At 50.1% G+C, this 24,666-nt stretch overlaps 1 protein-coding gene across 1 annotated transcript in view; it reads left to right on the forward strand.

The window, feature by feature from the left end:
• The window catches only part of DTYMK (deoxythymidylate kinase), a 191,473-nt gene that overhangs the window by 68,473 nt on the left and 98,334 nt on the right, over positions 1–24,666 (forward strand). Inside the window, exon 2 of the mRNA XM_030216631.1 lies at positions 23,567–23,675. Within this exon, the coding sequence (XP_030072491.1) occupies positions 23,567–23,675 (109 nt within the window). The remainder of the gene's footprint in view (positions 1–23,566; positions 23,676–24,666) is intronic.

The following is a 24,666-nucleotide window of genomic DNA, read 5'->3' on the forward strand; positions in this document are numbered from 1 at the left end:
ATTTGGATAAGAGGTGATTGAGGGGTGAGCGAGCTTGATAGTACCAGAAATTTAGTTTTTTCTCTATTTAATTTGAGTTTGACGGTCATAGCCCACTTTTCCTTTAGATCTAGACCTAACCATAATGTGTTTAATATCTCTGAAATGTCATTAATGAAAGGGACATATATAGTAATGTCATCTGTATAGATGAAAGGGTTAAAGCCCATATTTAATTTCTTTCCTAATGGTTCTATTATGACATGACATTGAACAGTATTGAGGACATAGGGGATCCCTGCGGCACCCTGCACTCTGAAATCCATGATATGTAATATCATTTATTTTTACCTGGTAAGATTTATTTCTTAAGAATCACTCAAACCATTCATATACCTCCCCACAAATTCCTGTATTGTCCATTAGCCTTAGTAATAAAGATAGGGCAATAAGATTGACAGTCCACCCTATCTTTCCCCTCCTTCGGGATCACCATCACTCAAGCCTCCCAACATGGGGGCATCTACTCATCTGTACTTACCTGATTTATAACGTCAGCTAAAAGAGGTGGCAACTCAAAAGCATATGCCTTATAGAATTTAAGGGACTGACCCTTCAGCCCCTGATGATTTTATTTTTGCTGTTTGCGTGGCATGGTACTTAGTGATTTTCAGCTTTTTCATCTCATGGCACACTGATAAGGTGCAAAAAATGTCAAGACACACCAAGTTTTTTTTAAAAGGATATATATACATTATTTAACAAATGAGTATTAAGAGTGTGTTTAAAGTTCAATAATTATATTTGTAATCATTGTACTATATTTTTTTATTGGAGACACAAGTTGGCAAAAGGGCAACAAAACACTTCAAAGATAACAAAATTAGCCACAAATAAACATGCATTCAAAAACATGGATGGCACCATTCAAATTTTTTTTCTGGTTCTCATGTTATCTGAGCCATAGCAAAATTAAACTCTCCACTGCTAAACACATTGTGAAAAAATACAAAATCTGAAAAAAAAAATCCCTCTGATTCAAATAGCAAGAACCCTACATATGATTAGGCAGCGTTACAAATATTACACTGGGCCTCAAAATACCAATACACCACCTCCTACTAGTAAAACAGAACAAGTGAAACGTACAGATCTCTGCACAGAAGCTTCATGCCCACAGAATGCCATACCACAGTCACACGCAGACCCTTACAAATACAGAATGGAATCACAAATCAGAAATAGAGATATATAGACAAAAATTTCCATATCATCATGCTGATCAATCCATAGACTGGGTTGTGTCCATCTACCAGCAGGTGGAGATAGAGAGCAAACTTTGCCTCCCTATATGTGGTCATGTGCTGCCGGAAACTCCTCAGTATGTTCTCTATCTCAGCAGGTGGTGGTCACACACAGCAGCAGCTCTGGCTAGGTCTCCAAGCCTAATTCTTAGGTTTTGTTGAGTGCCTGGGGTTGAGGGCTCTTCTTGAGCAAGTGCAAACCTGGTGGCGCCAGGTCCCTCCTTTTCTCCCCCCTCCCGCTGGCTCCGTTTAAAAAAAAAAAAAAAAAAAATTTTGAACGTCCTTAAAGGCGTTTATTTCGACGTTTATTTAAACGTTTATTGCAGCTACTCACTGGGACACCAGGTCGTTACAGCTCGGAGCGGACAGCAGGTAATTTTTACCTTTTATAGCGGGCAGGGGGGTTCCCCGATTGGTCTCCACGTGGCCTATGGCGTCGGAGGGCGAGGGCGCAAAGAGTCGCTCCCCGGATCGCGTGTGCGCTTCCAGAGGGGATGCGGGGGTCTTAAAGTCTGATTCGCCCTTGTTGGGTGACAGTTTCGTGACCGATGAGTGTCCCGGTCCTTCCTCCGGTGTGGCGGTTTTTCCCGCCATAAACGCCCATCCCCCGCGGCTCGCCTCCGCCATATTGGCCGGCCACGCGGCTCAGACGGCTTCTTCTTGGGCCGCCCTTGAGGTGGGAGACATTGATGCCATGAACGCCCTTAATTTGGGCAACGGCACAAAAGCGGCTAAAGTTAAGCGCCGTTCTTCCCGCGCGGCTCCTTCGTGGAGTGTCGCGCCGGACGCCATCTTGGATGCGCAGCATGTCTCTCCCCCGCTCTTGCGAGCGCCGGTTGAGGGTGCGTCTAGGGCTGTAGCCCAGGCTGCGGAAGTGCACAGTATGCGGGGTTTCTCCCCCGAGTTTGTTTTGCTGCTGCATCAGGCCTTCCTTATGCAAAACGCTGCCCCTGCTCCCTCGTCTGGTAAAGAGGTTGAGGCCCCCGGAGGTAAACGCCCTCGGGTTGATTCCCAGGCCTTGGAGGACTTTGTCTCCTCCGATGTAGATGAGGGCAGCGTATCTGAGTTCTCCCAACGGTCCTTTGCGGATTCCTTGGAGGAGACGGATCCCCGCTCGGATGGAGCGGATGACCCCTCTGCAGCGCGGCTCTTTAGCTCAGAGGATTTGCCCAACCTGTTAATGCAGGCCATGGGCATTTTGAAGATTTCCTCTCCGGAGGACGTCTCTCCCTCAGCCCCTGTTGGCTCTGCCATTATGCTGGGGACGAAGTGCCCGCATAGAACCTTCCACGTGCATGATGCCATGCACACCTTAATTTCGGCTCAGTGGGATGTCCCGGAAGCGAGCCTTAAAGTGGTTAGGGCTATGTCCTGACTCTATCCTTTGCCTGAAAGTGAACGTGAGGCCTATCTGTGGCCTACCGTGGTTTCTTTAATCACTGCGGTGACTAAGAAAACGGCGTTGCCGGTGGAAGGTGGCACGGCCCTATAGGACGCCCAAGACAGAAGATTGGAGGCGGCCTTAAGGTCGTCCTTTGAGGCGGCTGCTTTAAGTTTGCAGGCCTCAGTTTGCGGCTCCTATGTGGCCAGGGCGTGCCTGACTATGGTGCAGCGGGCTTCCCCCTCGGATCATTCCTTGAGGGCTGATTGGCCGGCCCTGGAATCGGGCTTAGCCTATTTGGCAGACTTGCTGTATGATGTCTTGAGGGCCTCAGCTAAAGGCATGGCTCAGACAATCTCTGCGCGGCGGTGGCTTTGGCTGAAGCATAGGTCTGCTGACCACGCCTCTAAATCCCGCCTGGCTAGATTGCCTTTTAAAGGCAAGCTGCTCTTTGGGGTCGAGCTGGACAAAATCGTGACCGATCTCGGCACGTCTAAGGGCAAGAGGTTACCAGAGGTCAGGGCTCGGGCTAGTGCTCGCCCCGGTACCTCCAGAGGACGGTTTCAGGAAGCCCGTCGGTACCGCCCGGGCAGGTCGGGCTCCTCTGCCCCCTCTTCCTTCAAGAGGAAATTCTCCCCCAAGCAGCATTCCTTTCGCAGAGACTGCCGTCCCGGAGGTGCTCCCTCCTGTCCTCCCCTAGGGTCTCGTACCCAATGACGGGGCCTTGGTCCATGCCCCAGTGCAGATTGGAGGACGGCTGTCCTCGTTTCTGGGCGAGTGGATCACAATAACTTCACACGCTTGAGTGCTGGAAGTCATCAGAGACGGCTACAAGCTAGAGTTCTGCCGACCCTTAAGAGACGGGTTTGTACTCTCTCCCTGCAAGTCTCCGGTCAAAGCTGTGGCAGTGCAGCAGACCTTGGACAATCTGATCCGCCTGGGTGCGGTCGTTCCGGTGCCAGAAAATCAGCTTGGCAAGGGACGTTACTCCATTTACTTTGTGGTACCAAAGAAAGGAGGTTCTGAACGGCCTATCCTTGACCTCAAGGGGTCAATCAGGCTCTTTCGCATGGAGACCCTCCGCTCTGTTATAGCGGCAGTGCAGGCAGGAGAGTTCCTGGCATCCTTGGACATCAAGGAAGCGTACTTGCATATTCCCATCTGGCCTCCTCATCAACGCTTTCTGCGTTTTGCAGTACTGGGCCGACACTTCCAGTTCAGAGCCCTCCCGTTCGGGTTGGCTACTGCTCCGCGGACCTTCTCCAAAGTAATGGTGGTCATCGCGGCCTTCCTGAGGAAGGAAGGAGTACAAGTCCATCCTTATCTGGACGACTGGTTGATCCGAGCCCCCTCTTATGCAGAGTGCGGCAAAGCTGTGAACCGGGTGGTTGCTCTTTTGAGCTCCCTGGGGTGGATCATCAACTGGGAGGAAAGCCAGCTGCGCCCAACTCAGTCCCGGGAGTATCTGGGAGTTCGATTCGACACCCAAGTGGGCAGAGTGTTCCTGCCAGACAATCGGATTGTCAAGCTTCAGGCTCAGATGGACCAGTTCCTAGTAGCCTCTCCTCTTTGGGCTTGGGACTATGTGCAGCTGTTGGGCTCTATGACGGCCATGATGGAAGTAGTGCCCTGGGCCAGGGCTCATATGAGACCACTACTACACTCTCTGCTGCAGCGCTGGACTCCGATGTCGGAGGATTATGCTGTGCGCCTTCCCTTGGACCCAGCAGTGCGCAAGGCGCTGAGCTGGTGGACGCAGACAGACAAGTTGTATGCAGGAATGCCTCTGGTGACCCCGGAGTGGATTGTCGTCACGATGGACGCCTCTTTGTCGGGCTGGGGAGCCCACTGCTTGGGAAGGACAGCGCAGGGGCTCTGGTCTCCTGCAGAGGTAAAGTGGTCTATCAACCTCCTGGAACTCAGAGCCATTCGGTTGGCGCTTTTGGAGTTCCTCCCGGTACTGGCGTTGAAGCCTGTACGGGTCCTGTCGGACAATGCCATGGCTGTGGCCTATGTCAACTGCCAGGGAGGTACCAAGAGCGCCCCTCTAGCCAAGGAGGCCATGAATCTATGCCAGTGGGCGGAAGCGAACCTGGAACAGCTGCCAGCGGCCCACATTGCCGGAGTCATGAATGTCAAGGCAGACTTTCTCAGTCGCCATACCTTGGAGCCCGGAGAGTGGCAGCTATCTGTTCAGGCGTTCTTGGACATCACGAAGCGCTGGGGCCAGCCGAGCCTAGATCTGATGGCGTCATCGGCCAATTGCCAAGTGCCGCGCTTTTTCAGCAGAGGACGGGACCCTCGATCCCTGTGTGTAGATGCTCTTCTCCAACAGTGGCCGACACAAGAGCTTCTCTATGTGTTCCCGCCCTGGCCCATGTTGGGCAGGGTGCTAGACCGGGTGGCAAAGCATCCGGGCCGGATAATCCTGGTGGGTCCGGATTGGCCCAGACGTCCCTGGTATGCGGACTTGATCAGGCTCTCAGTGGACGAACCTCTGCGACTGCCAGTGGAGCAGGGCCTGTTACATCAGGGTCCCGTGGTGATGGAGGATCCCTCCCCCTTTGGTCTTACGGCCTGGCTATTGAGCGGCAGAGTCTGAGGAAGAAGGGCTTCTCAGACAAGGTCATCGCCACTCTGCTGAGAGCGGGGAAGCGCTCTACTTCTACTGCTTACGCCAGGGTTTGGCGTACCTTTGCAGCGTGGTGTGAAGCAGGTTCACTTTCTCCATTTACTGCTCCAATTTCTTCAGTGCTGGCGTTCCTGCAAGAAGGTCTGGAGAAAGGCCTGTCGCTCAGTTCCCTGAAAGTCCAGGTAGCGGCCCTGGCTTGCTTCAGGGGCCGCCTGAAGGGTGCTTCCATGGCTTTGCAGCCAGATGTGGTGCGTTTCCTCAAGGGAGTTAATCACCTGCGCCCTCCTCTGCACTCAGTGGTGCCTGCGTGGAATCTCAACCTGGTGCTAAGAGCCTTTCCAAGCCGCCTTTTGAACCCTTGTCGAGGGCATCTCTGAAAGACCTGACGTTGAAAGCAGTCTTTTTGGTGGCTATCACTTCAGCCAGAAGAGTTTCCGAGCTCCAGGCACTCTCTTGTCGAGAGCTTTTTCTGCAGTTCACTGAGGCAGGAGTGACTATTCGCACAGTGCCTTCCTTCCTACCCAAGATTGTTTCTCGCTTCCATGTGAGTCAGCAGCTCTGTCTCCCTTCCTTTCGTAGGGAGGACTACCCAGAAGAGTATTCTGCTCTCAAATATCTGGATGTGAGACGGGTCATCATCAGATACTTGGAAGTGACCAATGATTTCCGGAAGTCGGATCATCTGTTTGTCCTGTTTGCAGGTCCTCGTAAGGGTCTGCAGGCTGCTAAGCCTACAGTGGCAAGATTGGTCAAGGAAGCCATTGCAGCGGCTTAGGTGGCCGCGGGGAAGGTGCCGCCTATTCAGTTGAAGGCCCACTCCACTAGAGCTCAGGCGGCCTCGATGGCAGAGGCCGGGTCCGTCTCCTTGGAAGAGATTTGCAGGGCGGCAACTTGGGCATCGGCCCATACCTTCTCCAGACATTACCGCTTGACTGTGGCTGCTCGGGCGGAGGCCTGGTTTGGAGCTTCAGTGTTGCGGTCAGGGATTTCAATGTCCCGCCCTGGGTGAGTACTGCTTCGGTACATCCCACCAGTCTATGGATTGATCAGCATGATGATATGGAAGGTAAAATTATGTATCATACCTGATCATTTTCTTTCCATTAATCATAGCTGATCAATCCATAGCCCCTCCCAGATATCTGTACTGTTTATATTCTGGTTGAATTTTAGGTTCAAGTTTAGTCTTCAGTTACTTCAGGAGGACTTCGTGTTCAAGTTTTTTCACTTGGATTCTTCAAGAGTTGAGATGAGTTTGTGTTACAGTGAGCTGCTGCATTCCTCTCCCCTCCGTTTTACGGGGCTGGATTGAGACTTAAATTCTGCCGGCACTCCCTCCCGCTTCGTGCGGCTGTAGGGCAGCTTTGTACCCCTCCCGCTTCGGCCATGTTAGGGTCAGTCAGCTCCTCCCGCAGTTGCGGTTGCAGGATAAGCCAGATCCCCCCGCATCGGCGGGGTGGTGTCCCTCCCCCGCTCCGCGGGGATGAGCTGGACGGATTCCCCTCCCCCACTTGTGTGGGGATGAGCTGGGTTAATTCCCCTCCCCCGTTTCGGCGGTGGTGAGCTGGGCAGAGTGTCCCTTTGTGGGTGTAATTCTCTAAGTGCTGAGTCCTGCGGATGGAGCTTTGATATCGACATACTGAGGAGTTTCCGGCAGCACATGACCACATATAGGGAGGCAAAGTTTGCTCTCTATCTCCACCTGCTGGTAGATGGACACAACCCAGTCTATGGATTGATCAGCTATGATTAATGGAAAGAAAATTATCAGGTATGATACATAATTTTACCTTAACTGCGAACCCCAAGAAGTCAAATTAGGCATGTATGACAACATGGGAGAAATAAAAACAGAAAAGCATTTCCTCTTTTACTGAGCACAAATACAAAGACATCCACGATGTACATTTCCTAAACTAACACAGTTAATAAATTCAAAATGAAACACTTTTTTCTTTCTTTGTTGTGGGGACATTTTTCCCATCATGTTGATCCTAATTTTTCTTTTCTGATTTCCTGTCTTCTGCTCTCTTTCCAGGGGCTACTGTCCATTTTTCTTCTCTCCTCCTGGCTTGTTTCATTCTCTTAATACAGTGTTTCTCAAATCCAGTCCTGGAGTTCCCCTTGCCAGTTAGGTTTTCAGGATATCCACAATGAATATGCATGAACTTGATTTGTATACACTGCCTCCATTATATGCAAATCTCTTTCATTCATATTCATTGTAGAAATCCTGAAAACCTGACAGGCAAGGGGTACGCCTGGACTGGACTTGGGGAAACACTGTCTTTATTACATCTGTCTCTATCATATTGATCTTGCTCTTATAGTTCTTTCCTCCCTTTCTTTCTCTGCCTTTCTATCAACTCAAATTTCAACTGCTTTCTCACCCCACAGTCCTCCATCTATTTCTTTTTACTTTTCAACTACCTATCAACTTTCCATCTCCTTCTCTCACCCCCTAGCTCTCCCAGTTCCTGTCTCATTCTTTCCCCTGTCTCCTAATCCTTTCAGTCTTTCCTCTACTCCTCATTACTGCATTTTTACTCTCTGTATATATTATCCTATCTCACTCATCTCCTTGACTATCTCCCATGACCCCTTCCTTTCCCCATTCCCGTTTTCTCTCCTCCCTCCACTTCCCCCCCCCCCCCCCCCCCCAATTTGTTGGCCAGCATCCCTCTCTCCCTGCCTCTGTGGTCCAATATCTCTTCTTCTCTCTTCTTCCCCCCCATGCCCTGCCTTCTTCCTCTCTCTCCCTGCCCCTGTGCTCCAACATCTTTATCCCTCCCCTCTACCTTCAGGTCCATCACTTCTCTCTTTCTTCCTCCTCTGGTCCATGGTTTCTCTTACTTTCTTCCCTGATTTCTCTCCACTCCCCAGATCCAGTATTTTTCTTTCTTCCCTCCCTTCCCTCCACTTCCTCACAGTTCCAAAACTAATGCTACATCAAGAAGGGGTGTTCCCAGAAATTTTATTGCAGGTCATATGCCAGTATTTTCATTAGCACACAGTACCTGCTAAGAGTTAACACAGGACCACTTACCATCTCCTATTTAGGAGGCACTAATTGCTTCCATGTTAATTCTGCATTAGCCAGTTAGCATTCACTATGTGTAATTTGCTTTCTCCGAGGACAAGCAGGCTGCTTGTTCTCATGACTGGGTTGACGTCCACGGCAGCCCCCACCAACCGGAAGAAAAACTTCGCGGGTGGTTTCACACGCAGGGCACGCCCACTGCGCATGCGCGGCCGTTCCCGCTCAGCCCCGGAAACCGGATTGCGGCCTAGCCCGCGGTTTTTTTTCTTGTTCGGTACACGTTCGCGTTTATTTTCTTTAAAAAAAAAAAAAAGAGTTTTCCTCGTCGTTCTTAGTCGCGAGGGCGCGTCGTCGCGGCCTTCTGGCCGCGCGGGTCGTTTCTTTCTTTTTCGGGTGTGCTTTTCACTGCCACCATCGACGATTTTGACTTCGCTGACGCAATTTTTACGTCGATGTCCTCGAAGGTCCCGAGCGGATTCAAGAAGTGTGGTCGGTGCGGCCGGCAGATCTCGCAGACCGATACTCACGCTTTGTGCCTCGGCCCGGAGCATAATTCCAAGACGTGCACCTTGTGTCTCGGCTTAAGGAAGCGGACGCAGGTAGCGAGGGAAGTTCTACTTGACCGTCTTTTTGAAACTTGCGCCGGCCCTTCGACGTCGACCTCGACGGCATCGGTGTTGACGGCTGGGTCTTCGGTACCGATGTCGACGGCGTCAGCACCGACTATGGCATCGACCCCAGGAGCACAGGTACCTTTGGCCCGCCGGCCTGCCAGTGAACAGCGGTGGTGAGCGGCCTCGCGGGCATTCTGCCCCGGCCACTCCCGCTGCTCAGGGCCATCGGGACCGAAGCCTGTTGGATCCGATACCTCGAGGCCGGGGGGGGCTCCACCTCCTCCTCGTCTCTTCCGCGGAGCGTCAATGATGGACATCGCAAGAAAGCCAAGAAGCACCATCATCGGTCGCCCATGGCGCACGGGACTGGCAGCTCCGGGACATCGAGGGACGACTCGACACCCAGGAAGAGGCAGTGCTGGGAGGAGCGTTCCCCCTTGGTCGAAGAGGTGTCGCTGCGTGAGTCCGCGGGTATCTCTGTACCGTCTCCTGGACCCGAGCAGCTTCCGGCACCCACACCAGCCCCCCTGCCTTTCCTGACAGCGGGCCTTGACAAGTGCCTCCGAGCCATCCTTCCCGGGATCCTGGAAGGGCTGATGCACCAGGCTCTGCCGGCACCGGGGGTGCTTGCGCCCCTGGCGCCGGTGGGCTCTGGCCCGATGCTGAGGCCGCCGACGCCGCTTGCGGCACTGGTGTCGACCGCCACGCAGGTGGAGTCCCCGTCAATGTCGATGGAGGGAGCTTCATCCCCGCCGGCGCAGGAGTCCACCGCTCAACGCCAGCATCGAGGACGTGGTTCCTCGCAGTCGAGACGGGCCCGGTTGAGGTCTGAGCTGAGAGAGCTCATGTCCGACACCGAGGAGGAGGCCTCGTGGGGGGAGGAGGAGGACCCCAGATATTTCTCCTCAGAGGAGTCTGTGGGCCTTCCCTCCGACCCCACTCCTTCACCGGAGAGGAAGCTCTCGCCTCCTGAGAGCCTCTCCTTTGCCTCTTTTGTCAGGGATATGTCCATCAGCATTCCCTTTCCCATGGTTACTGTGGATGAGCCGAGGGCGGAGATGCTCGAAGTCCTCGACTATCCATCACCATCTAGAGAGTCTTCCACGGTGCCGTTGCACAGTGTCCTTAAGGAGACACTGCTTCGGAACTGGTTGAAGCCACTATCTAATCCCACCATCCCCCAGAAAGTGGAGTCCCAATACAGGATCCACTCAGACCCAGAGTTGATGCGGCCTCAATTGCCTCATGACTCGGCGGTCGTGGACTCTGCTCTCAAGAGGGCACAGAGTTCGAGAGATACCGCCTCGGCACCCCCTGGGCGGGAGTCTCGCACTCTGGACTCGTTTGGGAGGAAGGCCTACCAATCTTCCATGCTCGTGACCCGCATCCAATCATACCAACTCTACACAAGCATCCACATGTGGAACAATGTGCGGCAACTGGCGGACCTGGTTGACAAGCTCCCTCCGGAGCAGTCCAGGCCATTTCAGGAGGTGGTCAGGCAGCTGAAGGCGTGCAGAAAGTTCCTGTCCAGGGGTATCTATGACACCTGTGATGTGGCATCTCGAGCTGCGGCCCAAGGTATAGTGATGCGCAGACTCTCCTGGCTGCGTGCCTCTGACCTGGACAACCGTACCCAGCAGTGGCTGGCGGATGTCCCTTGCCGGGGGGATAACATTTTCGGCGAGAAGGTCAAGCAGTTGGTGGACCAACTACACCAGCGGGAAACCGCTCTCAACAAGCTCTCCCACTGGGCGCCTTCAGCATCCACCTCCGCAGGTGGACGTTTTTCCCGGGCCCGGCAGGCTGCACCCTACACCTACACCAAGCGTAGGTACACCCAGCCGGCCCGAAGACCTCCTCAGGCACAGGGACAGTCCCAGCGCGCTCGTTCCCATCAACAGCGTGCGCCCAAGCAGCCCCCTGCGCCTCCACAGCAAAAGCAGGGGACGGGCTTTTGACTGGATCCATGGGAACATAGCCGCCATCAAAGTAGCCGTGCCGGACGGCCTGCCGGTCGGGGGGAGGTTGAAAGTTTTTCCCCAAAGGGGTTCTCCAAATAGTGCGGTGCGGATACACCCTGAATTTGGTCTCCACTCCACCAAATTGCCCACCGGGAGCCCAGTCCTTCAGCTCCCATCACAAGCAGGTACTTGCAGAGGAACTCTCCGCCCTTCTCAGCGCCAATGGTCGAGCCTGTGCCACCCGGGCAGGAAGGGCAGAGATTCTATTCCAGGTACTTCCTTGTGGAAAAGAAAACAGGGGGGATGTGCCCCACCCTAGACCTGAGAGGCCTGAACAGGTATCTGGTGCGAGAAAAGTTCAGGATGCTTTCCTTGGGCACCCTTCTCCCCATGATTCAGAAAGACGATTGGCTTTGTTCCCTGGATGTAAAGCATGCTTATACTCACATCCTGATACTGCCAGCCCATAGACAGTATCTCCGATTCCGTCTGGGGACACGGCACTTTCAGTATTGTGTGCTGCCCTTTGGGCTCGCCTCTGCACCACGGGTGTTCACGAAGTGTCTCGTGGTGGTTGCGGCGTACCTACGCAAGCTGGGGGTGCACGTGTTCCCATATCTCGACGATTGGCTGGTGAAGAGCACCTCAGAGGCAGGAGCTCTTCGGTCCATGCAGTGCACTATTCAACTTCTGGAGCTGCTAGGGTTTGTGATAAATTAACCGAAGTCCCATCTCCAGCCAGTCCAATCTCTGGAATTCATAGGAGCTCTGCTGAATTCTCAGATGGCTCAGGCCTTTCTTCCCGAGGCGAGGGCTCAGAATCTCCTGTCCCTCGCTTCCCAGACCAGAGCGTCTCAGCAGATCACAGCTCGGCAGATGTTGAGACTCCTGGGCCATATGGCCTCCACGGTCCATGTGACTCCCATGGCTCGTCTTCACATGAGATCTGCTCAATGGACCCTAGCTTCCCAGTGGTGCCAAGCCACCGGGAATCTAGAAGATGTCATCCGCCTGTCCGTCAGTTGCCGCAATTCGCTGCACTGGTGGACAATTCGGACCAATTTGATCCTGGGACATCCATTCCAAATTCCGCAGCCCACGAAGGTGCTGACGACGGATGCATCTCGCCTGGGGTGGGGAGCTCATGTCGATGGGCTCCACACCCAGGGGGTGTGGTCCCCCCAGGAACAAGATCTTCAGATCAACCTCCTGGAGCTCCGAGCGGTCTGGAACGCAATGAAGGCCTTCCGGGATCGGCTGTCCTACCAAATCATCCAAATTCGGACAGACAATCAGGTTGCAATGTATTACATCAACAAGCAGGGGGGCACCGGATCTCGCCCCCTGTGTCAGGAAGCCGTCAGGATGTGGCGTTGGGCCTGCCAGTTTGGCATGCGTCTCCAAGCCACATACCTGGCAGGCGTAAACAACAGTCTGGCCGAAAGGCTGAGCAGAGTCATGGAACCGCACGAGTGGTCGCTCCATTCCAGAGTGGTACGCAAGATCTTCCGAGAGTGGGGCACCCCCTCGGTGGATCTTTTCGCCTCTCAGACCAACCACAAGCTGCCTCTGTTCTGTTCCAGACTACAGGCACACGGCAGACTGGCGTCGGATGCCTTTCTCCTCCATTGGGGGAACGGCCTCCTGTATGCTTATCCTCCCATACCTTTGGTGGGGAAGACCTTGCTGAAGCTCAAGCAAGACCATGGCACCATGATTCTGATAGCGCCTTTTTGGCCCCGTCAGATCTGGTTCCCTCTACTTCTGGAGTTGTCCTCCGAAGAACCGTGGAGATTGGAGTGTTTTCCGACTCTCATTTCGCAGAACGACGGAGCGCTTCTGCACCCCAACCTTCAGTCTCTGGCTCTCACGGCCTGGATGTTGAGGGCGTAGATTTTGCTTCGTTGGGTCTGTCGGAGGGTGTCTCCCATGTCTTGCTTGCCTCTAGAAAGGATTCCACTAAGAAGAGTTACTTTTTCAAGTGGAGGAGGTTTGTCGTTTGGTGTGAGAGCAAGGCCCTAGAACCTCGTTCTTGTCCTGCACAGAACCTGCTTGAATACCTTCTGCACTTATCAGAGTCTGGTCTCAAGACCAACTCAGTAAGGAATCACCTTAGTGCGATTAGTGCTTACCATTATCGTGTAGAGGGTAAAGCCATCTCTGGAGAGCCTTTAGTCGTTCGATTCATGAGAGGCTTGCTTTTGTCAAGGCCGCCTGCAGTGTCATGGGATCTCAACGTCGTCCTCACCCAGCTGATGAAGCCTCCTTTTGAGCCACTGAATTCTTGCCATCTGAAGTACTAGACCTGGAAGGTCATTTTCTTGGTGGCAGTTACTTCAGCTCGTAGAGTCAGTGAGCTTCAAGCCCTGGTAGCTCATGCTCCTTATGCCAAATTTCATCATAACAGAGTAGTACTCCGCACTCACCCTAAGTTCTTGCCAAATGTGGTGTCGGAGATCAATCTTAACCAGTCAATTGTCTTGCCAACATTCTTTCCCAGACTGCATACCCGCCCTGCTGAACGTCAGTTGCACACATTGGACTGCAAGCGAGCGTTGGCCTTCTATCTGGAGCGGACACAGCCCCACAGACAGTCCGCCCAATTGTTTATTTCTTTCTACCCCAATAGGAAGGGGGTCGCTGTCGGGAAATGCACCATCTCCAATTGGCTAGCAGATTGCATTTCCTTCACTTACGCCCAGGCTGGGCTGGCTCTTGAGGGTCATGTCACGGTTCATAGTATTCGAGCCATGGCAGCGTCGGTGGCCCACTTGAAGTCAGCCACTATTGAAGAGATTTGCAAGGCTGCGACGTGGTCATCTGTCCACACATTCACATCACATTACTGCCTCCAGCAGGATACCCGACGCGACAGTCGGTTCAGGCAGTCGGTGCTGCAGAATCTGTTTGGGGTTTGAATCCAACTCCACCCTCCAGGACCCGATTTATTCTGTTCAGGCTGCACTCTCAGTTAGTTGTTCTTCGTAGGTCAATTTCTGTTATGCCCTCGCCGTTGCGAGGTTCAATTGACCTGGGTTCTTGTTTTGAGTGAGCCTGAGAGCTAGGGATACCCCCCAGTCGTGAGAACAAGCAGCCTGCTTGTCCTCAGAGAAAGCGAATGATACATACCTGTAGCAGGTGTTCCCTGAGGACAGCAGGCTGATTGTTCCCACCTACCCTCCCTCTTCCCCTTTGGAGTTGTGTTTTTTCTCATTCATTTGCTTGTCATTCAACTGAGCGGGAACGGTCGCGCACGGGCGGGAAGACGGTCGCGCATGCGCGGTGGGCGTGCCCTGCGTGCGGGACCGCCCACGAAGTTTTTCTTCTGGTTGGTGGGGGCTGCCGTGGACGTCAACCCAGTCATGAGAACAATCAGCCTGCTGTCCTCGGAGAACACCTGCTACAGGTATGTATCATTCGCTAGCTGGCTAATGAGTCATTCCGTGTCAAGTGGACCAATTTTAAAGGTCGTCCCCACCTCACCATCTCAGATTTTGATGAAATTTGGTACATAGTTTCTTTATGATAAAAAAACTAAGCTGTGCAAAACTTTAGTTCAAAAGACTAAAAATTGGAGGTTCTAGGGGACCTCAAGTAAAGGGTTGCAAAATGTCGCCTGAGCAAAAATGACATTTTGGGCCAACTTCCAGAAGCTGTAAAACTGGAAGTTTTAGTAGTACAAGGGGGATATTTGGAGAACCTGCACTACGTTTAGGGCTTAATGAACTGGCAAAACCCCATGTTCCTAGTCCTCTTACTTTTTGAATGGTTTAGGCTCAAACTTTGCCAAAAAAACGGCAAAAATCAATTTACAGTGATGTTGAGGCTGCTGTAGTTTCTAAACTAGTTGGCCTTTCAGGTTGATTTTTGGTAGGTGTACTAAATGCACGGCTGTAATGAGGCATTCCAATTTGCAGTACTTTCCTTCAAGTGGTTGAAAAATTATAAGCGTTCAAAGTTGGTATAAAAAGCATTTTTGCCCATTTTGGGCTATCTTTGATGCCCTTGATCTCCAGTGGGACAGCTTCAATATTCTTTCTTTTAGCACCATTAGAAAGAGCAGATTTCCTTCTATCAGAATATGTAGTTTTCAATTTGGAGTCTCTCCATATAAGGATTGCAAAAAAAGTGTTTTTTGGCCAGTATTGTTGAATGATAGATGAAACGGATATAGGGCCCATCAATGTTTCTAATTGCTGTATAAGTCACTCAGTTGCTTTAAGCATGCGTTGGTCAATGGTGGCTATGCCACTACCAATTCAATAGGAAGTGGCAACCTCATCGCCAAGAGGTCACGCCCGATAGCAAGGCAAGTCCAGCCACTTGGCACAGGTTCCCAAGCCTGAAGGTGGGCATCTTACTTGAGGTTCCCAAGCCTCATTTGGTTGTCTTTGCCTAGTTTCTCAAGCCTAATGGGGGTGTCTTAATGGTTCCCAAGTAAAACCTCAGTGCTGAAGTGACAAGAATTTTTCACTGATAAGTTTCACTGCTGTTTCTGGAAATGTATACTGTCGTCCAAGTGTGTAGTTGCTGGTACTGGAAGAACTGCTAGAATATGCTGTTCAGAAATCCAACAAGAATCTCTTCTGCTAGGCCAATGAAATGATCGTGCAAGCCCGCATGGATGCATAAAGTTGACCAAGGCATCATGTTCTTCAAATGATGTGTCACAGACATTGCCAATCCACCATTTGTTGTCATAAACACAGGCAACATACTGCCCAGGCTGAAGTTGAGACACATTTATGCCAGGTACACTCACTGGGTCATCCGACTGACAAAGTTTGACAACAAATGAGGAGGAATCATTTGACATTCTACTGACTGAAATTTGGTTCAAGTCAATGGGAATAAACTGGTGATTTAGTTCCAGCAACTGTGGAAGCTTTACTGAATCTTTCCTCTTGTGCAGATCTTGAAGATTCAATTTCATCCTTGGAAACAAAAAAGAACTTGATTTTATTTATTTTTTGATCACAAAATTCAAACAAGCCTTGTGCTGTGAGAATTTGGCTATTTTTAGGTCGTTGCAAACTAGCCTGAGCAGCTAGTCGCTTTGTTGTACCACCTATGGCATCACATGGTGACTTGCCATGGCTTGTGCCAAAGAAATTCCACTGTGCACTTATTCCAAATTCTGTTTGATGATAGCACAAGTTGGCAAAGTTTTTGAAGTTCTTGTATTGTGCAGCTGAGCCATCACTAAAGTATGTTACATATTTTATTTCTCCAATTTTGCTTTTCAAGAACGCGATTAATTTTTCCAAGAATGCATGTACAGCAACTGCATCATGCCGCAAGCTGTCACTTATTATGCAAACACTTATGCACTGAATTTCACTTGAAGCATCACAGAAGTACCCAACAAATGGATGCAGTGTAGCTTGACTGTTTTCCCAGTGGAAACCTTGAACAGCATCTTGGACAATAAAGGAGTAGTTTTCAGCAAAGTCCAAGAGAACAACAATTTCACAAGGATTTAGGTTTTCTTTAAGTATTGTGTCTGATGTTTGGAAATGTAATGTTGAATTGACAGGTTTGAAACTTTCAATGCAAGCTCAGATACAAAATCATCAACATACATTTGTTTGGTCTCCAGTGTGGTGCGATCTGTATGAACCCACTGCTTAAACTCGATTGTTTCACCTGGGTCAGCATCAATGAACACTTCTGTCAGGTAATTTTCAAGCACATCTTTACCTGGACATATTTCACACCTGTGAAGCATGCATTCTTTGCATTCCAAATTGCACACAGTTTTAGCCATCAGTGCTTTGTAATCTTCGTTCAGCAGATGGCTTCCAGCAAGCATAAGCTTCACATTTTGATGAATGACACAAACACACACTGAATGCATACCAGATGAGCCAACAGTGATACACCATTTTGGCCTTAGCTCACAAAATTTGGAAAAACCCACTTCTGGCCCATTTCGAGTACGATATGCAACATACATTTCTTTTAGATTGCTAAGCAGCAAGTGCTTTTGCATTTGAATTTTTTCAGTGCCAGTTCTGACAGAGACAAAATCTTTTTTCCCTAGGCACAGTCTACTGAATTCATCATCTTCAAAAAAGCCAAGAATTTTTTTTTCTGTTTCTTCTGGTAAAACTTTACCTTTCTTCTTGTCTGGTTTTGCCAGAATTCCACAAACTGATTTCAGATTTCTTGCTTTTTTAACCATTCTAGTTGAAACCATGAATTCTGAGGCAGTTCTTTGAATAGACCAGCTGTTTGGTGCTAAAGTTAGTATTTGCAGTTTTTCTGCATGATTTGCTGAAACTTGGACTTTGTTTTTCAACTCGTTTAGCAGGTCATCATAATCAGAACATTTGTCACATTTCTGACTGGTAGAATGTCTAAGCCACCAGCAACTGCAAGATGATGACTCTCAAAGTATTTTGCACTCGCCTGATTTTGCGCTTGGTGTAGCCTCATACATCACGCTTGCTGACTTTTTTGAACTTTAATGGAGAAAAACCAAGAGATGTCAAACTTGTATTCAACTTGCCAGAAATGTCACTGTGTTCATCATCTGCTGCTGTTGATGATGATAAAGAATCAGCAGCTCTGTTACTGACGTCTTTTCGACAAGATGGACATAGTTTCTGACCCGGCACAAATATTTTGCTTGTTAAGGCCTTTAGCTGGGCTGCTAGTGTGTCATCCAGCACTCTTAAGCCCCTTTTTGCATTATGACCACCTTTGGAAAATGGGTTACAGCAGGTTCTTTGCAAAAATTCAAACTTTTTCAACAGTAAGGATTCATGATGAAGGCAAATAGTTGATCCAGCATAGAAAAGTTGACCAGAATGCTCTTGTAACAACTTCTGTTGATCAGGCAGAAGCTCTTCAATTAATTTCAAACCTTTATTTTTATTGTATGTCAGTACACTCTGATGTACTTGAACAGCCAACTGAGCAAAGTGGAAATTCATCTGATCTTTCTGGATCCATTGATGACCATTAGCATCAGTTCAACAAACGCGTTTATTCTTGCAATCAGGTTTTCAATGGGTAAAATTTTACTTCAGTCTAAAGTGATTAATATCTTCATTTGTGGCATTTAATTCAATATAAATGAGCCTGTCGGTGCAGGTGCGAGTTTCAGCGTTCTTAGCGGGGTAAGTTTTGGCGCGAAGCCGTTATTTTATTGCTATATTTCCATCCAGTCGGGCGATGGCTGCTGAAGGAGTTAAGCGCTGCTCCCGTTGTGGTAAATGCAGGTCAGCAGCGGGGCTTTGCAGTACGTGCTCCTTAGACGCTCGAGCTAGTACAAGCATGGCGAGCGGTGATTCTTCCCGCTCGATGGAGCTGGCAGCGGGCGCCATTTTGGAAGCGCCGCATGACTCGACCCCCGTGGTGGTGGAGGAGTCTGAGTGCAGGGGGACGCCTCGTTTTGAGGCTGCTAGTGGAGCTCCAACGTCCGTTTCTCCTAATTCGGGGACGGAGGGTCAGGGTGAGTTTTTCTCCCCTGAGTTTGTGCTACTGATGCATAAGGCCTTCATGCTGAAAAGAGCTCTGCCGCAGGTGTGTGACACTGCGTTGCATTCTGGTTTCCCTCTGGGTGTTGATGGCCCAGGGATGGCTACAGATGTTATTTCTTTGCCCTCTGAGTGAGGATCACTTGGCCTTTTTTGGGATGCCTAAAGTGGACGCGTTGGTCACGGCGGTGACTAAAAACACCACTCTCCCAGTAGAGGGAGGGGTCGCTTTGAAAGACATGCAGGACCGGCGGTTAGAATCCGCGCCGAAGCAGTTCTTTGAAATATCGGGCCTTGCCTTAAGGGCGTCTATTTGCAGTTCCTATGCAGCCCAGGCCTGTCTTTCCTGGTTACAACAGGCGGTGGATCAGCCCACGGATGGTGCGGGGCCCCTCTCTGAGGTTGCCCTGCGGATGGAGTCGGCCCTCTCCTTTTTGGCTGACACCCTTTATGATCTGGTCAGAGCTTCGGCTAAGCAGATGTCTGTGGTGGTTTCTGCCCGCCGCCTTCTTTGGCTGCGGCATTGGGCGGCTGACATGGCCTCTAAGGAAAGGGTAGTGAGGTTACCCTTTCGGGGCCTTCTGTTATTTGGAGAGGATTTGGAGAAGATTGTTAAAGACCTAGGGGACTCTAAGCCCCAGCGGTTACTTGAGGATAGGCCGAGGCCTTCTTCCAAGGGTCCTGTATTTCCCTCCTCTTCCAGACCTCGCTTCCGTGAAGCTCGCAGGTATCGCCCGGGGCGCTCTGCTGGGGTTTCTCAACGTGCCCGTTTTCAGCAGAGGAACTCCTTTTGCTCGGACAAACGCTCCACAGCAGCCGGGTCACGGCCAGGAATTCAGGGGCGTCCTCCACAATGATGGGACGCCGGTCCACTCCTCAATTCCTGCAGTAGGAGGACATCTTTCCCTCTTTCTCGAGGAGTGGACCAAGATTACTTCAGATCAGTGGGTCCTGGACCTGATCAGAGAAGGTTACCAATTGGAATTCGGTGCCCCGGTGAGAGATGTGATTTTGGAGTCCCGATGCGGCACTGCCGTCAAACGGGCGGCGGTAGAGGAAACCTTGCAAGTCTTGCTGCACCTCGGAGCGGTGATCCTGGTGCCTCCCGCCGAACACGGCTGCAGCCACTACTCCATTTATTTTGTGGTGCCTCGAAAAGGCGCGTCTTTCAGACTGATCCTTGACTTACGGAGAGTCAACGAGGCTCTAAGAGTGCGTCATTTTCGCATGGAAACCCTGCGCTCCGTCATTGCGACGGTACAGCCAGGAGAGTTTCTCACGTCTCTGGACCTAAAAGAAGCGTATTTGCACATTCCTATTTGGCCTCCACATCAGCAGTTTCTTCAGTTTGCGGTGTTGGGTCAACATTTCCAGTTTCGGCCCTTGCCTTTCGGCCTAGCCACAGGTCCCCGTACCTTTTCCAAGGTAATGGTGGTGGTAGCTGCCTATCTCAGGCGAGAGGGTATCAGAGTTCACCCTTATCTCAACGACTGGCTCATCAGAGCGGATTTGGCACACGAAAGTCGACTTGTCACTGCCAGAGTGGTTACACTCCTGCAGAGTCTAGGCTGGGTGGTCAATATACTCAAAAGTCACCTGACCCCCCCTTAGGCTCTCGAGTATTTGGGGGTCCGGTTCGACATGGCCTCGGGGTTTGTCTTTCTCCCCGACCACAGGCGGTGCAAGCTTCAGAATCAGGTCCGTCTGCTCCTGCGGATGCCTCGCCCTCGAGCTTGGGACTTTGTCCAGCTGCTGGGGTCGATGACGGCCACCTTGGAGGTGGTTCCCTGGGCGAGAGCGCATATGAGGCCACTGCAGATTGCCCTACTCCATCAATGGTCTCCAATTTCCCAGGAATATCAACGCAGACTAACGTGGCTCCCTGCGGCCCGGCACAGTATAGATTGGTGGCTCTCCGACAGGATGCTGCGACAAGGAATGCTGCTCGCGCTTCCTTCTTTGTGCCTGGTGATGACGGATGCCAGTCTTTTGGGCTGGGGAGCGCATTGCCAGGGAAGCTATGCTCAGGGTCAGTGGACACCCATGGAAACGGGGTGGTCCATCAATCGCTTGGAACTGAGAGTGATATTCCAGGCTCTTATGGCCTTCCACAAGACTCTGAAGGGGCTTGCTGTCCGGGTTCTGTCAGACAACACGACAGCGGTGGCCTACATAAATCGTCAAGGTGTCACTCAGTGCAGGGCCCTGGCCGCGGAGGCCGCTCAGATTTGCCACTGGTCCGAGCTCCACCTGCAGCTTCTGTCAGCAGCTCACATAGCAGGTCAGAGCAACGTGCAAGCCGATTTTCTCAGCAGGCATCAAATCAACCCGGTGGAATGGGAACTGGCAGAAGAAGTTTTTCTTCAGATTTGTGCCAAATGGGGGACTCCCGAAACGGATCTTATGGCGTCAAGTGCAAACACCAAAGTCCCTCGCTTTTTCAGCAGACGGAGAGATCCTTGCTCGGCGGGGTTGGATGCACTGGCTCAACCTTGGCCCTCGGGCCTCCTGTATGTGTTCCCTCCTTGGCCCTTGATAGGGCGAGTCCTCCGGCGGATTTGACTGCACCGAGGATTGGTGATTCTCATTGCTCCAGATTGGCCAAGGCGTCTGTGGTATGTGGATCTCCGTTGGATGCTGGTGGAGGCGCCACTTCCTTTGCCTCTGGTGCTGAACCTGTTGGTTCAAGGCCCGGTGACTATGGAGGATCCCTGCCGATTTGGTCTTACGGCCTGGCTCTTGAGAGGGCGCAATTCAGAGAAGGGCTACTCTAACAAGGTCATCTCCACTCTCTTGCAGGCCTGCAAGTGGTCTACTTCCACAGCCTAAGCTCGGATATGATGTAATTTTGAGAAGTGGTGTGTCCCGAAAGAGGTCACACCCACGCGGGCTATGGTGTCGCTGGTCCTGGACTTTTTGCAGGATGGCTTACAAAAAGTCCTGGCTTACAATTCCCTTTGGGTGCAAGTGGCAGCGCTGGCATGCTACCGAGGGAAAGTCTCTGGCTTGTCCCTTGCTGCTCATCCGGACATTGCCCGATTTCTCAGAGGGGTGCTTCAGCTCCGTCCTGTGCGGTTGCCTTGTCCGGCCTGGAACCTGGGGCTGGTGTTGAAGGCTCTCCAGCGTTCGCCTTTTGAGCCGCTTCGGCGAGCTTCTGAGAAGGATGTGACTCTCAAGACAGTCTTCTTGGTGGCCATTACATCGGCTAGACGCGTATCTGAGCTTCAGGCGCTTTCCTGTCGGGATCCTTTTCTACAGTTTTCAGAGTCCGGAGTAACGTTACATACAGTGCCTTCCTTCCTGCCCAAGGTGGTGTCAGCGTTTCACCTGAACCAGCCCATTTTTCTGCCCTCCTTTTCTAGGGAGGATTGTCCAGATTCGTTTGGGGAATCTTGTCTTTTTGGTGTCCGCAGGGCTCTGTTGCAGTATCTACAGATGTCAAATGACTTCAGGGCTTCTGATCACCTTTTTGTATTGTTGACAGGTCCTCGACGCGAGTGCCCGGCGTCTTAAGGCCACTATAGCCCGTTGGCTCAGGGAAGTAATTTTTCTGCATATCTGCTTTCAGGACGGACTCCGCCTGAAGCGTTTAAGGCGTATTCCACGAGAGCGATTTCCTCCTCGTGGGCTGAAACGGGTGTCCTTTCTCTTCAAGAGATCTGTCGTGCGGCTACTTGGGCTTCTCAGCTCTCGTTTGTGCGGCATTACAGGCTGGATGTTGCAGCGAAGCAAGACACTCAGGTGCTGGCGCGCGGCGTGACCTGTTCCCACCCTACGTAGGGATTGCTTTTGTACATCCCATCAGTTAATGGATTCATCTGCTGCTGATGACAAGGAAGGGAAAATTGGGTTCTTACCATGGTAATTTTCTTTCCTTTAGTCACAGCAGATGAATCCATGATCCCTCCCTGTCTGACTTTGTTTTGTTGTTCAGATCTTTCATGCAGATATTGTATCTCATCAGGAGGAGTTGAAGACCAGCTCTCAGAGCTTCTACATGCTGTTCTATTGCAGGAGGTTGAGTTCGTCCCTCCTTTGTGTGGTTATTGCTCCGGCTCTGGGGCGTTTGTTTGCTGTGAGGAAAGTTTATGTTATGTTACCTTTCTTATTCACTCTGCTTTGGAAATGTCAAATACTGAAGGCAGATGGGGCTAGCCGTCCAAGGGTCACTGTGGTTCTTCAGTGCTCTCTTTCTCCACCTGCTGGTAGGCGGATACAACCCATCAGTTAATGGATTCATCTGCTGTGACTAAAGGAAAGAAAATTACCAAGGTAAGAACCTAATTTTCCCATACCAACTCTCTACCCATACCCGCCCCTGGAAGAAAAATTCAGTAATGCGCTGTAACAGGCAAACTACCACAAAACCTGTTAATGCAGTCCTGTGGTAACCTGTTTCCGTGCGTTAACTGTATATTATTTTTCATTTTCAGTTCACCTTGGCATTTTCATGAATCTCTAGGGATCTTATGGCTACTTCTTTTCAGCAGCTGATTAATGAGTTGTGCTGAAAAATGACATTCCACACTCCAGGTAATTTGTGTATTTTTCAGCACAACTCATTAATCAGCTGCTGAAAAGAAGTAGCCATAAGATCCCTAGAGATTCATGAAAATGCTAAGGTGAACTGAAACTGAAAAACAATCATATATTATTGGAGTGGAGGAGTAGCCTAGTGGTTAGTGCAGTGGCCTGTGAAGCTGGGGAACTGGGTTCAATTCCCACTCCTTGTGACTCTGGGCGAGTCACTTAACCATCCATTGCCCCAGGTAGAAAATACATACTTATATATAACGTGTAAACCGCTTTGATTGTAACCAGGGAAAGGTGGTATATCAAGTCTCAACCCCTTTCCCCTATATTAGCCTATACATGGTCATCTGTTTAACCCTCTATGACAAAATAGAAATGTGGGTTAATTAAAAGAAAAGAAGTGATTTACTTAAACATATCACTTTAGTTCTCAATTTTATTATATTGTGTTCTATGAAATTCTGTTGCATACCACTTTGAAGTTGGGTTAGTGATATATATAGATTTTTGGCACCCTATAAACCCTGCTGAATTTGATAAAGTGTTAACTACTGAACTCTGTATATATTATTTCAGGTCTTGTATTATGATACTGTTTTCCTTACTTAGCACGTTGTTCCTTCTTTACCCCTCAGAAAGAACAACAGAAGTAGGACAGTTGGTGGGCTCCTACCTGGAGAAGAGGATTAATCTGGAGGATCACACAGTGCACCTGTTGTTCTCTGCCAACCGCTGGGAGCATGTGTAAGAAGCTATGAGTGATAGAATTAACAAAGAAAAAAATACAAAGATCAGTGCTCAAAATTACATCAAAATAAATTATACATTTACTTAAAACTCAATCACTGAATGTTCTGTTTCCATAAAAAGAATATTCCCCAATAAGAAATACTGATTGACATTTAAATGTATAGTTTCTTTTGATATCGGTTTTAAGTGTTGGGTTTTATTTCACCTTTGTTGTGCCTCTGGAAATTATTAGAAACTTTTCTCTGTAAATAGAGGAGACAGTTAATAGTGACTTGGAAAAGTATTCACATCCATATACATTTTTTATACTATGGTGTTTAATTTCAGAATGCATTAAAGTAAGAATTTATTTCATTGGTCTAAACAACACATGCTATACTTTCAATGTGGAAGAACAATTCTAGGAATATTCAGAAAGTAATTACAAAATCAAAAAGTCATGATTATCTTAAGTCAAGCCCCAACAAATTTCCTTAGGATCTAGGAGCCAAACTTGGAACGACTGGAATTTTTATTTTATTTATGCATATTTATAAATTGCACATTCTTAATGTGCTCAATGTGATGTACATAATCTATTTAATGCAGTAGCAGGGAAGGAATGGATAAGAGTCTACTAATCTCCCCATCACCTACTGACCTTCAGTGTATCTGGGAAAGGAGAGAGGCTTTAAGCTGCAGTTGCTGGGGCAATAGGGCAGAGGCTAAAACTGCAACTGCTAAGGGAGGGTGCGGAGGTGCATTTGCTCTCCTACCCCCTGCAGCTGCAGTTTTAACCTCTCTCAATTGCTCATCCACCTGCTCCTAGCGGCTGAAGCCTAAAGCCTCTCCCATCACCAACCCAGCAGCAGCATTGGCATCATATCCCCACCCCCAGCAGTAGCCTCTTTGAATTTCTCTTTTCTTCCCTTCTAAGCAGTAGCCTCTCGCAATTCTTTCCCTCCCTGACCCCCCCCCCCCAAAAAAAAAACAAACAAACAAACAG

The sequence above is a fragment of the Microcaecilia unicolor genome, chromosome 10 (genome assembly GCF_901765095.1).
Source record: "Microcaecilia unicolor chromosome 10, aMicUni1.1, whole genome shotgun sequence".
In the NCBI taxonomy this organism is placed as follows: domain Eukaryota; kingdom Metazoa; phylum Chordata; class Amphibia; order Gymnophiona; family Siphonopidae; genus Microcaecilia; species Microcaecilia unicolor.